Genomic DNA, 14,641 nt, shown 5'->3' on the forward strand with positions numbered 1-14,641 from the left:
AAAAGAATCATACTATTTTCTAGCAACCCCGTTTTCAGGTCATATTAAAATTGGTAAAGACTGCACAAAATTGTCAGTACAGCGTTCAAAAATACACCTTAGCCTTTTTTCTGTTCCTTCTAGTTTACATGTGGATCATTGTGACGATTCCAACATAATCTAACGTTTGATTGACACATGACAAGCGACAGGTTGCGGGGACTACCTTCTTCCTGTCCACAACTAAAGTTAGCCCGGCGGAAGCGCACGGCGGTGAAGCGGTCCGCCCCCATCCGTGTTTCCCCGAAGCCAAGAGGCGGGTTCTGGCGTGACTCAATCCTTTTTATCTGACGCTGCAATTCAAGAAACCAGAAGTTCTGTTCAGTTTTAGCCAAGACTTCGGAGGAAGAGGCTAGTGTAGAGCCTTACCAAGACGAGAGAACATGAGGGGCGAAGCAGGAGTGGCCATTTTGCTGGCCGTTGTCGCTTCTACTGTTGTTGTGCATGCACAGACAGGTGAGAGTGAAAGTATTTTGTTTGCCAAAATATTCGATTTCCGACGCCCTGGACGATTTTTTCCTACCCTACGCTATGCATACAAGTGTATACACTATTGTCTCAAACGTACGCACGATAGGGTTTGTAGGAATTACGTGTACAGGGGAATTTTCCGAGCTCAAATCGCCGGGAGGTTTGGTGATCTTTGGTCGGGAGTTGTGGTCGCCTGGCGCGGCATGGCTGCGAGGCGGCACCCGGAAATGAAAAATTTGACGAAGTCCAGAACCCCGACTAAGATCGTAAAAATCTGTTTCAAGATTGTGTGTTTTGAACATTTGTGCATTTCTTTTCTGGACCAAACCAAGCATATTTTGAGAAATGTAGTTGTTTGAATGTATCACAAAATGTTTGTTGGTGGTCTCGACAGGTTTGACAAGTTGAGAACACTTGTTTGGGACATCTTGTCCTTTGCAAGGATAGGGGGACCGTACGTTTCAGTAGCAGGGGTGGGATGCGCATGAAAAGAATAGCACATGGCAGAACAAATTTGAAAGGCAAACAAGTGGTTTGCGCAGTTTTGTGTGAAATCTCCGGATTTCTGTTCATGAATTTTGGAACAGAAAAAGATAAAGTTAAAATCAATGTTTCAAACATTTCATTGCCAAAACTAATTGAGACCCTGAACTAGATTCAGCCTGCTTGCATTACGTTCACCCTGCAGCAAAGTATGCAACATTTCACATAAAATAGACAATTTTGGAAACGTCAGAGACCAAAATATTTCTTCTGGTTTGCAGTTTATTGCTGAAAATTTCTGCGAAGCTATAAAAAAAACCTGTTTTGTGGGTTTTATTCATGCATGTGTTTTTCTATGAAGCAAATTACATGCAAACCATTGTGTATTGTGTAGTGAAGGTGGGTAGAATGTAGAAAATGCACCGCCTGGGGCTAAAATAATGTGTCGTCTCATAACAACTTGTTTTGAATGTTTTTGTACGCCAGCCTTCAACTTAGGTCACATCTTAGATTATATGATAATCTCAGGAAGGAACTTACTTAGGAAGGAAGTGTCATGACGATCCATCAGCCCCTTCTTAAGTGAGTCTCTTTCAAAGTCTAAAACAGAATAGGCTCCTGCAGTTCCAAAAAGACTGCTAGGAGGCCAAAACCAACACCACAAGAGCTATCTACCACTCAAAATCATTATCATATAGCATGTATGGAACTAAAGATCAAAACCAGAAGTTCCACTGCAGTACTGTAACATGCCACTAGGGGGCCTAACGTCTGATCATTTCAAGGTCTCATCAAGACCTACTGTGCAATAAACCCATATACCTGTCACACAAAACTTAAAACTACAATCCACAGCGGCCTTCTTGAGTTATACTAATATATAGTACATGTACTTACACTATTTATCCATAAACACAGTCATAGACATTCTCACATACACACAAATGCAACAATACTGATAACATAACCTACTTGGTGAATGTGAAAAAAAAGAAGAGTCAAAATAGTGATCTAGATCTAAATGGAGTTTTTATTCTGACTTCTGCTTAGACCTATAAAGCTTAGGACTTTTGTTACAGTATACTGTAAATGCAGAAATGTTCGCGGTGGATTAATGTTCGCGGTTTTTGCGGCTGCCGCTTCACCGCGAATTTAAAACCACTGCGAATATTTTTCCATAACAGTAAGAGACTACAGTGCATGGTGCAACCGCGAAATTAAAACCACCGCGAAAAGTCCATTTTCCCGTTACCGCGAAATTAAATCCCCGCGAACTTAAATGCATTTACAGTATATACGTAGTATTGTACATAAATGTGGCCCAGGGCATCTGTTTGCACATCCCTGATGAGGAAATGAAACTGAAAATTTGTCCATGACTCATGACTTCTGTGTGCTCCGATGTGTGTAACTGTAAGGAGGAAGTAGAGATAAGAAAAAGACAAGAACACGGAAGCGACAGGAATGACACATGTACATGAACTCTGTCTGGAACATTTTCTTCTTAGCAAGATGTACTCAATTTGCACACTTAATATTTTGCCTTTATGATAATTATTGTAAAGTAAAGATTCAAAATGACCATGTATTGAACATTAACCATAACATATTCTTTTCTTCATTGAAATTGCACATTTGGAAAGATATGTACAATGAAGCAGAAAAAGACAAACTAGTAGAATAAATGACCACATTCAGATGCATATTTCGAAATTGAACATTGACACTTACTGGTGTAAATGAATGATATGTAATTTGCCAGGAATCATGAATGACAATGATCTTTACTGCATATCCATGCGCAACATGGGCTAAGAATGCATAATAAACAAATTTGTTCAAACAGTTGGTAAATGATCAACAAAAGAACTAATTGGAAATATTGGAAATATGCTTGACCTAAAACCGCTTTAAGTTTTTATAGCTAAAATATGATTTATTACCATTATAAATATTGATCATAATCTGTCGTTCGTACTAAATGAAGATAATGATAGTCTCTGCACTGCAGGCACAGTTGCTAGCAACTGCATTTTGTATATCATAAACAATATTAAAAATTGGCACACAATCATACAAATTTATTTATAGAATTAGAAACTGTAAAATCATGATCATTGGAAGTCAATGAAATAGAAGTTCAAATCAAAATGATTTGGCATATCAGCAAATTTTAGATTTGAAACTAAATTTCCACAATTTATCAACAGCATTTGATCCCGGTCAAATTTTGTGGAAACTCCTCATATTTTGGTTGGCATTGTGTTTCTTTCTTGAAAAGCTACCAGTTCACCAACAACTGTTGATGTCAATGTTACCATGGCAACCACCAGCCAATCAACAGTAGGGATCAGTACAGCTGGTACCTCCCCTCCCCCCTCCAACACAGGAGGAACAGGTTTGTGAGATAGAGGAATAGTAACTGTTGTACATTCAATCAAACAGATGTGAGAAATTCTTGATCTCCAATCCAAAGCCTTTTTATAATCAAGGAACAGTATCCGTTGTACATTCAAACAGATGTGAGAAATTCTTCATCTCCAAAGCCTTTTCATAATCAAGGAATAGTATCTGTTGTTCATTCAAACAGATGGGAGAAATTCTTCATCTCCAAAGCCTTTTCATAATCAAGGAACAGTATCTGTTGTACATTCAAACAGATGTGAGAAATTCTTCATCTCCAAAGCCTTTTCATAATCAAGGAATAGTATCTGTTGTTCATTCAAACAGATGTGATAAATTCTTCATCTCCAAAGCCTTTTCATAATCAAGGAACAGTATCTGTTGTTCATTCAAACAGATGTGAGAAATTCTTCATCTCCAAAGCCTTTTCATAATCAAGGAATAGAGTCGATTCCATATTACCGAGAGGGTGTTTCTTGCCTTTTGTTATAACAATATGGAAATCTTTGTAACAATCTAACTGTGATAAATAACTGTTTAGAACTATTTACAACATCTATGTGACGTTGTAAATGTTTCTATAGTATTCAAACATGTTAGAAACATTTCTAACATCAAATACATTATTTCTGATAGTTTCTAAACTGTTCCAACATAGATGCATCATTTGTGATCACATGTTCGAACATGGAAACAATATGATGAAACTGGGTCAGTGGGCTGGGAAGAGGGCAATATTCACACATCCCTGCCAAGTGCAGGAAATTATGTCTGTCTACCACCTTCTCACAAAAGACTCACCAGTGTATACTAAAGAAAATCTGCCAAACAAAGGACCAAGCTTAGCAGCTTTGTTTATGGGGTCAATAAAAGTTTTTATGGAGGGGAAAAATGACACAAAATGTTGGAACATGTTGGAACAATAACAAAAACACATAGATTTTTGCAAATTGTTCTAAATAAAGAGATAATGATATCATTACTTTCCCAAATGTTCCAACAAATATAAAAAGGTTCAAACATGTTTAAACTTTCATTTTGAAATGTTTGAACAATTTCGAACTTTAGTGACTGAAATGTTCTTTTACTCAAAATAGTTCAAACTTATTACAAATATTATTTCAAAACCATCTCGGTGACTTGGAATTGACTCTAGTATCTGTTGTTCATTCAAACAGATGGGAGAAATTCTTCATCTCCAAAGCCTTTTCATAATCAAGGAACAGTATCTGTTGTACATTCAAACAGATGTGAGAAATTCTTCATCTCCAAAGCCTTTTCATAATCAAGGAACATTATCCGTTGTACATTCAAACAGATGTGAGAAATTCTTCATCTCCAAAGCCTTTTCATAATCAAGGAACAGTATCTGTTGTTCATGCAAACAGATGTGAGAAATTCTTCATCTCCAAAGCCTTTTCATAATCAAGGAACAGTATCTGTTGTTCATTCAATCAGATGTGAGAAATTCTTCATCTCCAAAGCCTTTTCATAATCAAGGAACAGTATCTGTTGTTCATTCAAACAGATGTGAGAAATTCTTCATCTCCAAAGCCTTTTCATAATCAAGGAACAGTATCTGTTGTACATTCAAACAGATGGGAGAAATTCCTGATCTCCAAAGCCTTTTCATAATCAATCATAATTATCTTCATCAGAATGACAACATAAACAGTTGTCTTATTTTATCACTATCATCATCATTCAACATCAAGATCATCATAAAAGGAATAGTATCTGTTGTATATTCAAACAGATGTGAGAAATTCTTGATCTCCAAAGCCTTTTCATAATCAATCATCATTATCTTTATCAGCATAACAACATATTAAATGATTGTCATATTTCATCACTATCATCATCATCAACACCAAAATTTGCATGTCAAGTTAAATGCCTTTAATTCTTTATTTCTCAATGCTAGCACACTGGAAATGGACACAGATTCACCACTATTCTAAAATTGATCACCGCAGGTTTTCATGGTGACCTATTCACCATGAACTTAAAACCATCGCGAACATATCCTTTTTAACATTAAAACTCTGCATGGCAGTTATAATCGCGGACTTAAAACCACCGCAAGCAAAATATTTTCTCCCAGCTGCGAAATTTGATCCCTACAAACATCACCGCTGTTGTAATAAGTTTCAATATACAAGTAGGCAGTCCTCATTGATTTAGCATAAATTGTCCCCTCCCCACACAATGTAGGTCGCCACATAATTGTCCCAAGCCAGAAGCCTAAACCCGATACTTTCTTCCGTTTCTAGGCGGAGTAAAAATCGACTTTGAGACCGACTATGAGGTGGAGTATGCCGGCTACGATGGCTGGTACAACAACCGCGCTCACCCGGAGTGGGGCATCGCAGGTTTGTTTGTTGTGAATGTCTGTTTATTTCAATCCCCATTGTTTACAATTGGTAGGTTTGGTTTTGTTTGGTTTATTTCGATCTCCATTAGTGATTCATCACTACTCTTCCGAGAGTCCTATTTTGCCGTACTTTATTTTGAGTGGAGTCCGAGATATGATATCTTTTAGAATACATGACCACTACAAATATTTGGACTTATATGTCTAATAAGGACTAATAAGGACTTAATTGATATTGAATGCAGTGATTGACCCTCTAAGATTTTTGCTTTCTTTGTTGTGGATGTTAAATTTTATACAAATATGAGCAAAGATAGACAAAGAAATAAACGAAAATGTTGTTTTTGTTACAGATAGCCCGCTGACTCGGCGCCTGCCGTCCCACTACCAGGACGGGACGTACGAGCCGTCCGGCTGGGACCGCCCCAACCCGCGTACGCTGAGCGAGCTCACCATGAAGGGGGTGACAGGGATGGGGTCCTTCCGCAACCGGAGCGCCCTGCTCACGTTCTTCGGTGAGCATGAGCTTCGTAGAGGCGCCTTTACTTGTTTGTTCTTTTTAGGCCCGATTTTCACAAAGAAAATTGCTTTACGCATGACAACAGTGTACGAGGGGTTGTATGTCCGTGTTCGTACGCCACCTTTCGTTGCTGTGCGTAAATCGGTCTGCGGTGCCATACAATATGTACTTTTGTGGCCCACCATGCGTCTTCCCTAACTACCAAAAATGATTTTTGCTTGTTTTGATGACCCCATGGACAATTCTTATATGGAGAAAAATATTCTTGCAAGAAGAAAATGTAGAATAAAATTCTTAGCATTAAACAAGCAAAACAAGAATCTACCAAAAATCTTAATTCTCACGCAAAGAACAATTTTCTTATTCTTCTTTGGTGAAGAAAATTTTTCTCACACCTAAGAATTTTCTGGAACTTTAAGCAAAATCTTTTTGTTTTTTCTTATGATGCAAGAAAAAAATTCTAGAAATGCTTGCTTTTTTTATAACTCTAGAATTTTTTGCTCTTGATGTAAGAAAAGTATTCTTGGTGTAAGAATATTAATCTCAAAAAATGTCTCAAAAATTCAAGCAAAAATTTGCTTGGCAGCCCGATGGACAAGCATGTTTTTCTAAGATTTCTTGGGGACAGAATAATTTTCTTCCTGGAAGATAAATTTTCTGTGAATGTGAGGAAGAAAAACAAGAAAAAAATCATTTTCGGTAGTGCTTGAGGTAGTGTATGACGTTCCATTGTACGACACCACAGGCTGCAACAAAAGATATATTGCAACTCTGTTGTTACTTGCCATAAATTAGTGTTTAGATCTTGAGCTATGGTAAGCATTTTTGGTCGGTAGATAGCTCGTGTGGTCAGAAATGAGGGACATAAGATTTGGGCTCTCTAGCACCTTTCTTTAGAACTGCAGGGGACATTTAAGTTGTAGACTTTGAAGGGCATCCGCAGGTCATTCAATATTCAGCCTCTAAACAATGGTTCCCTATACAAAAAAGAGGAGAAAGAAACTGTTAGTAACTCAACTTTCTGAAGTTACTGGCAAACAAACATACCCTCATATGAAAGCCCGACATCTCGGCTATCCGAAAATCCACATTTCGCCAAGTATCTAACGGTGAAACTTCCGGGAAACTGAAAAATTGACCCCTGACCTCAAAACCGCACCACAACCCAGTGAGAAGGCCATGTGCTAGGACAAAAAAAGTCCCAACTTTATACCCCTCAGCAACCACAAAAACTCAGCTTTTTGGCCCTAATCAGAAAGTAGAAACCCTCCCCTGTCACACCCACCTCAAAACTGCCAGGATTTCTACCCATTTGACCAGGAAAAAAATCGATGAAGTTTTAGGCCCTGAACTATATTCGACCACCATCAATTTGCATGGCGGATTGACCTGTGGATCCCCTGAAACAGAATAAGTGGTGGAGGTTCAAATGAGTTTTTTTGTTTGCACTTCCCTACAGGACAACAAGTGGTGGAGGAGGTTCTGGATGCTCAGCGCCCGGGCTGCCCGCGGGAATACTTCAACATCCAGATTCCGAAGGGCGACCCAGAATACGACCCCGACAGTAGGGGAGGGCGGGAAATCCCGCTCCTGCGGTCTCGCTACGACATGCGGATCACGGGATTCTCACCGAACTTCCCTCGACAACAGGTAACGTATTGAGCTTCTTCCTATCTTTGTACAAAATTTGTATGAACTTCAAGTTGAACGTAAAATATATCTTAAAAACTAACAGAAAACAGAAAACAAATAGTAGATATTCTTCTTTATAAAACTGTCAACTCATAATTCTGCTGGCTACTCTTAGACCGCCACTCACTTGAGGAAAAATTATGTTATTGTGGCCTTCTCAAAAATATCTGGTACCTTTGGGTGATACGGAATACACTGTGTTGTATTCTACATGTATATTGTATAGTTCTGTACGTGTAATTTGTAATTTGTCAGATACATGACAAGAATGATAAGTTTCACGTCCTGCATTTCTCCAGTTGAATGAGATCACAGCTTTCCTAGACGGAGGACTGATGTACGGAGTGACTAAAGCCTGGGCGGACGCTCTCAGGTTTGTATAGCATACTACATGTATTAGCTTTGATTTCAGGATGTTAGAGAATTTTTGAGGAAGTTTGCATTTCGATATGCTGTAAAACAGACTTGCATGCCTTTCTCCATTAGTTCCCTATTTTTAACTCTATAATCATTAGTTCACCTTTATCCGATGGGTAACCTATATCCGTTGTTTTAAAAAAATTGGGTATTAAGGGATATCAAGTCAGCAGATTTTGGTTTCATATTGCAATATTTTTCAAAACATTGCAGTTTGAAACAAACTTCCGTCAACTTGATATCTCTAAATACCATCTTTTTTAAAACAACAGATATAGGTTACCCCCTAAAGGTGAACTAGCGTTAATGTCACAGTGTTTTACTGTTTACTCTGGATGATGTATGGGGATATATTATAAAGGATTCTCAATAACCACTGGATGGATTGCCATGGTTTTTGGTAGTTGGGTATAGGTGGGGTGATCGCAACTGTGAAGATTGATTTTGAGCCTCCTGGCTGTTGACTTTGGTACAACAGCAGAATTTTTTTTTACATACATGTATCTTTGGCCCAGGATGTGCTGTGGTGTTGATTTTTACATGGAAGATAAGTGTTGACAATCAGTGTGAAACACTGTAAATTTTGGCTGTGGATCTGCAGGGCCATTTTGTGATTTTGTGTGCGTATCCGGGTGAAGATCTTTGAGAACCTCTGGATGGATCGTGCTACTTAGGCACTACTGTAAATGCATTTAAGTTCGCGGGGATTTACTTTCGTGGTAGCGAGAAAATGGAATGTTCGCAGTGGTTTTAGGCTTGCGGTAAGCACCACCAACTGTAGTCAAAAACTATAATGGAAAAATGTTTGCAGTGGTTTTAAGTTTTAAGTTCGCGAAAACTGCGAACATAAAACCACTGTGAACATTTCTGCATTTACAGTATTAGGTGAACAACAACCGTGCTTAGTTTGGCCTTTTCCATACTTTCCTGTCCAGGTTGCTGAGTAGTGATAGGCGAGGAAGGCTTGCGTCCTGTACCGACCAGGGCGTGCCCGGCTGCGTGAACGACATGTACCCCGCCTACAACACCATCGGCCTCCCCATGGCGAACCCTCCCCCGCCCAGGGAACACTACCTCAAGTCAAGCCGCAGGTTCTTCAGTGAGTAAACACTTTTGTGTTATCCCTTGCGAGTAGCTGTGGGTCATGTTAATTCGATTGTATGGATGACAAATTCTGTTTGAACATCAATTTTTGTTTGCTTCAAGAAAAACCTTTAAACCTTCATTACTTTTAATTTTAAGTAAAGGAAGGTTGTGCTACATTTCTGAGAAGCATGAAAGCTATACTGATATTGTCATGTACAACATTCCTGTGCAATTTTGTAGCTTGTGATAGGTGATTCACAATACCAGAGTGGAGAAAACTTTGTGTAGCATTTTTACATATTCAAATTAGGATGCTGTCCTTGATTTTTTATTCATGCAAAATTACCTGGTAGGAGAGAAGAAATGTCATAGATTTGAATTTATCTGGTTCAAGATTGGTTGAAGATTGGTGAGGGTTGCAAATTTTTCCAGTTTAGGTTACAATCCCAAAGACTTTTCTGAAGCTTGCCCCAAAATTGTGGAGTGTGTGTGTGTCTGTGTGGGAAGGGGTGTCTTTTGATTGGTTTGCATACTTAAATCGAAAGACATTGCAGTACATTGTCTATGAAAGTGAAACTTAATATTAATATATAATTGTGCTGCATCATTGTTGTAAGGAGTTGTTAGACATTCTCACTGGTATTTTATAAAAAATTTGTTTGGTTCCTTCTCAGAACTTGGGAACCCTCGCGGGAACGAGAACGCCTTCCTCCTGACCTTTGGCGTCTTCTGGTTCCGCTGGCATAACTACCTCGCTGACCAGATTGCCGCCAAGAATCTCGATTGGTCGGACGAGAGAGTTTTCAACGAGGCGCGCAAGTGGGTCATCGCCACACACCAGGTTGGTACACATGACTGCCACATCAATGTAGCCAGTTAGCCACTGTTTGGGCATGTTGGTAAGACTAGGAGTGTTTGCCGTGCATTCCATTGGTCGTGAGTTCGATCCCCAGCCAAGTCATACCAAAGATTTCAAAACTGGTCCATACTACTTTTTTTGCTTAAATCACTCAGCATTTGGAAAAGACTACCATAGTTTAACACACACCACTGCTAGTGGAAAATCCCCCTGCTGCAGCAATTGTAAACACAAAGCTGTGTGGCTCAAGGGTTTTCAAACAGAGATGGGTGCTGCCCTATGCACCTAAATTATGTGCTTAAAGGACTTTAACCAACCCTGGCTTACACCATCATCATAAAATGCAGATTTGAAAATTAAAGTTACATGTCTTTTGAACATACCGTATAAGGAATGGACACGACAGTGATATGGAATCATAATTTCTCTCCATTTTTCCCTGGATGCAGAAAATCGTTCTGTATGATTGGCTACCCGATTTCCTGGGGGAGAATCGTAGGCCTGCAGATTACAAAGGTAAGCCATGGACAGAATAAACTTTTATAGAAATCAGAATTGTGAAAGCCAGTTTCAAGCCTTGAAATATCTGACTTCAAGTCGGCCTTCTACTAATTTTCACTATCTGATACACCAAATTAAGAACGTCCCCATGCAAGTGTAACTGTAACCCTTTCCAGTAGCATGACAATCAAAAAGCAAATTTTTACAATTACCCTAAGGCTTGTTCACTAAGTTGAATGTATTTTTGGAACTTCATCTTGTACCATGTCATAGTGTAAATCCTTTTACATGTCATGACCTGTATACGTGAGTTTTGAAGAGAACCAAACAATTTTTTTGTTTAATAGTATTCATCGATATTACAAAGTTACACAAGATGTTAAGAATAGTTTTGGCACCATCACAAACCATCTATGATCATACTCCGTTTTTGATGAACATAACCTTAATACGTCATGGTGTAAATCCTTTTCCATATTATGACCAGAACAACATCAGCTTGATCGATAACTACATTGGAATAGAGTTCCAAAGAGAACAATATTGTGTCCAATTCAAAGATGTTACACACAAGATGTATAGGACACCACCATGTTCCAACAACAAATGATACTTTTCCGTTTTTGATGAACATGAACTTGTTATCTCCCTGTTACATGCAGGTTACAGCTCTGCCGTCCATCCCGGTGTGACACACGTGTTCCAGTCTGCCGCCATGAGGTGGGGCCATACCATCGTGCCACCGGGGGTGTACAGGCGCAGCAGAGTGTAAGTTTTGTTAAAACATTGAGTTCCTTGAGCTCCTTCCACAGACTTTTCTCCTTGTGAAACAATTTCAAATTGACAGCAGCATCCGAACAGTCTTCTTCGTTTCACAACCTCTTTTTATTCTTCTGCACACGTTTCCGTGACTGTCTGTCACCTTCATCAGTGCAAAATGAAATATACTAACGTTACTCGGTGCGATATGAACTATACAGACAAAATCGAACTAGACCTATTGTGACGTAATTACTGACATGGAATGTTCTCGAACGTGATGCGTTAATCATCCTTGCCACTTTGTGACGTAGTGGCAAGGATGCGGTCCCAAACATGGCTAAGTTTATACCCCCCTTCGTCTCTATTCATAACTGCTGTAGACTTTCTGATCCAGATGGCTTCCTTGACCCAACGTGTGTATTTGTTGTCACAATAGGTTTAGTTCGATTTGCACTGTATAGTTCATATCGCACCGAGTAACGTTAGTATATTTCATTTTGCACTGATGAAGGTGACAGACAGTCAGAAGAATAAAAAGAGGTTGTGAAATGAAGAAGACTGTTCGATTGATCTACCAACCTGATGAAACTATTTACGGATGACAGCATCATCTGCTGAACTTCAAACCTTCACGAAGAATCTCTCTCAATATTTGACTCCTATCTCAACTGCAAATGTGATGTATTCAAGTGTTACGTTTTCTTTTTTCTTTTCAAAAACCTGGACAAAAATAACTTCCTTATTCTACGGAGAATTGGATATGACAAATTGATATCCTTACGACAAGGGCTTTTCATTGATTGGTTTTCATTACTAGAGTTTTTATACAGATGTCAATGAATACGAAGAATGAAATTCAATGTTAATTGCTGTAGCCCTTAGGCGTGCAATCCTTGTCAACAATGATAATAATGAAATTCAATGTTAATATATATGTCACAGTAGAGATTGCGATTCAGGACAATCGCCGATTGTTCTAGGACAGACTGTCCTGAATCGCAATCTCTACTGTCACAGTGACAGTCATATATAACTCTATCACATGTTCTTGCTAGTTAGAATACAGTGTTGAAAGAAAAGTGCAGTACTTTCACAATGATATCATATTGACAAATGACCTGTGCACATTAACAACAGGAAGCCTGACGGGACATGTGACTGGCGTAATACCACATACTACACCAGCCCGCACACCAGTGGACAGTACTTCCACGGCGTGCGCACCTGCAACTCCTACTGGAACTCTGTGGTACGTATATGTAGTCTGGGGTTATAGAAGGTTAAGCTTTCGAAAATAATTTCATCAGGTTGGTAGATCATAGGACCTAGGAGTTTTCTTTTACATAACTAGTTTTTCTCACCTGCTGACGTTTCGATGCCTGTCAGACATGTTCCTCAGAGCTTCTAATTGGAGTTCTGCATCTCGCCACTTTTATAGCCAATGTAGGTGGCGCAAAAACTGCATAGGCAGCCCGTTTGGGATTGAATCTGTGTTCTCACCGCAAAAGCGCCACTTACATCAGCTACATATAGCGGCGAGACGCAGAACTGGATTCAGTTAGATGCTCTGAGGAAGTTTACTAAGTGATATGACACCAGTTTAGCTCAATGAAGAGCTTCTCTCATATGCACTGGTCATGACAGATAAGAGGGACACTAACTGTACATTATTTACAGGTTTATTCTACCTGGGAGATTCCTCTTGTCTCTAGTTCTTTTCGATAAGCGCATTCAGTGGACTACGGCTTTATGTTACATCCTAAGGAGTGCAACCCTTTCTGGTAGTTGGTCAGGTGCAACTCTCAAGAAGTCTCTCCAGCCTTATATCCTGGCCATAAACAAGCATTATGACACGACAAGTAGATTAAACTTGTCAATGACTGATTGAATTTTCTGTAGGAGCCACATGAGGAAGGCTTTAAGGCTGAAGATGTTGCTCCGTTTGACGGGATGGCGGAATTCTTACTGGGCATGTCGTCTCAAGTCACCGAGCGGGAGGACAACATCATCACTGAGGATCTAAGAGGTGACAGTCCTTCCGTCACATTATTAGTTTTCTTTAATAATATTCTTTTGGGTGGAAAGAACTGGAAAATCTTCCTTTCATTCACTGTATATCTGCATGCCTTTGCAGGCTTTTAGCTAGGATTTTATTATAGGGGGTCCAGATTTCTTGGTAATTTGCGGGAAGTGAAATAGACATGACTATATTGTATGGGGGTATGCGGGCATCCACCTTCCATGGTGCACAGTTTTCAAGAATTTTAAATAGTACATTCTGAGGTATCCTTAGGAGCAAAATTACTGTCAGAGAGGTGATGGTAGAAGACTGTGACCACAAATGACCTTGTGGCATCCCTGGTCTATCAGAATTTCATGCTTGTCAGAGGATCTGCTCCCCAGTGTAAGGGCATCCAATTTCTTGAGATTTTTAGAAAACGTGTCTAAATAATGCCTTGACGCATGCCTGGCTAAAAGCCTGTGTTATTGAGCTTAATTTAGAGACTTAGAGGCTTAATCTGTTTGATCCTGAAATATACTACCGGTTTGTCAGTCAGAACTTTAAACTAACTTTGTCCCCGGTTGCATTCTAAAACATATCTAGGGCGCGTGTTTGGTCCACTGGAGTTTTCCCGGCGCGATCTGATGGCCATCAACATCCAACGCGGTCGGGACCATGGACTTCCAGACTATAACACGGCCCGGGTGGAGTACGGTCTTCCTCCGCGGAAGACCTTTTACGATGTCAACCCCTGGCTCTTCAATGGCACATACGTTGAACACGGGCCTGAGGTAGGTTGCTGCTTGGTACCATACATAACCATTGATTTTTAAAAAAAATCTTATCAACCTTTATTAACATTCACATAACAGTACATTCATGTAGCATTCACATAACATCATAACACATAAAAAGTAATTGTGATTAGGTTGTGGTCATGAGCTTACAAAGAATGTTGTCTATTTCTACATTACCATTGTTGGCTATGAGTTGAAAAGTTGGAAGTTCATCTGAGTTAGTACCGATTTGACA

At 39.4% G+C, this 14,641-nt stretch overlaps 1 protein-coding gene across 3 annotated transcripts in view; it reads left to right on the plus strand.

Moving 5' to 3' along the window:
* The first annotated feature begins 243 nt into the window (after positions 1–243).
* Positions 244–14,641, plus strand: part of LOC118410062 (dual oxidase 2-like) — a 37,134-nt gene continuing 22,736 nt past the window's right edge. For 2 of the 3 annotated variants that reach the window (XM_035811541.1, XM_035811542.1), the window contains exons 1-12: positions 245–495; positions 5,670–5,768; positions 6,124–6,285; positions 7,750–7,940; positions 8,282–8,355; positions 9,335–9,498; positions 10,160–10,326; positions 10,794–10,860; positions 11,508–11,613; positions 12,745–12,856; positions 13,507–13,633; positions 14,213–14,400. In XM_035811541.1, the coding sequence (XP_035667434.1) occupies positions 423–495; positions 5,670–5,768; positions 6,124–6,285; positions 7,750–7,940; positions 8,282–8,355; positions 9,335–9,498; positions 10,160–10,326; positions 10,794–10,860; positions 11,508–11,613; positions 12,745–12,856; positions 13,507–13,633; positions 14,213–14,400 (1,530 nt within the window). In that variant the 5' untranslated portion in view covers positions 245–422. Of the gene's footprint in view, positions 496–5,669; positions 5,769–6,123; positions 6,286–7,749; positions 7,941–8,281; positions 8,356–9,334; positions 9,499–10,159; positions 10,327–10,793; positions 10,861–11,507; positions 11,614–12,744; positions 12,857–13,506; positions 13,634–14,212; positions 14,401–14,641 lie in introns of all 3 variants that reach the window. The other variant, XM_035811540.1, reaches the window with a different exon arrangement.

The sequence above is a fragment of the Branchiostoma floridae genome, chromosome 2, assembly GCF_000003815.2.
Source record: "Branchiostoma floridae strain S238N-H82 chromosome 2, Bfl_VNyyK, whole genome shotgun sequence".
Taxonomy (NCBI): Eukaryota; Metazoa; Chordata; class Leptocardii; order Amphioxiformes; family Branchiostomatidae; genus Branchiostoma; species Branchiostoma floridae.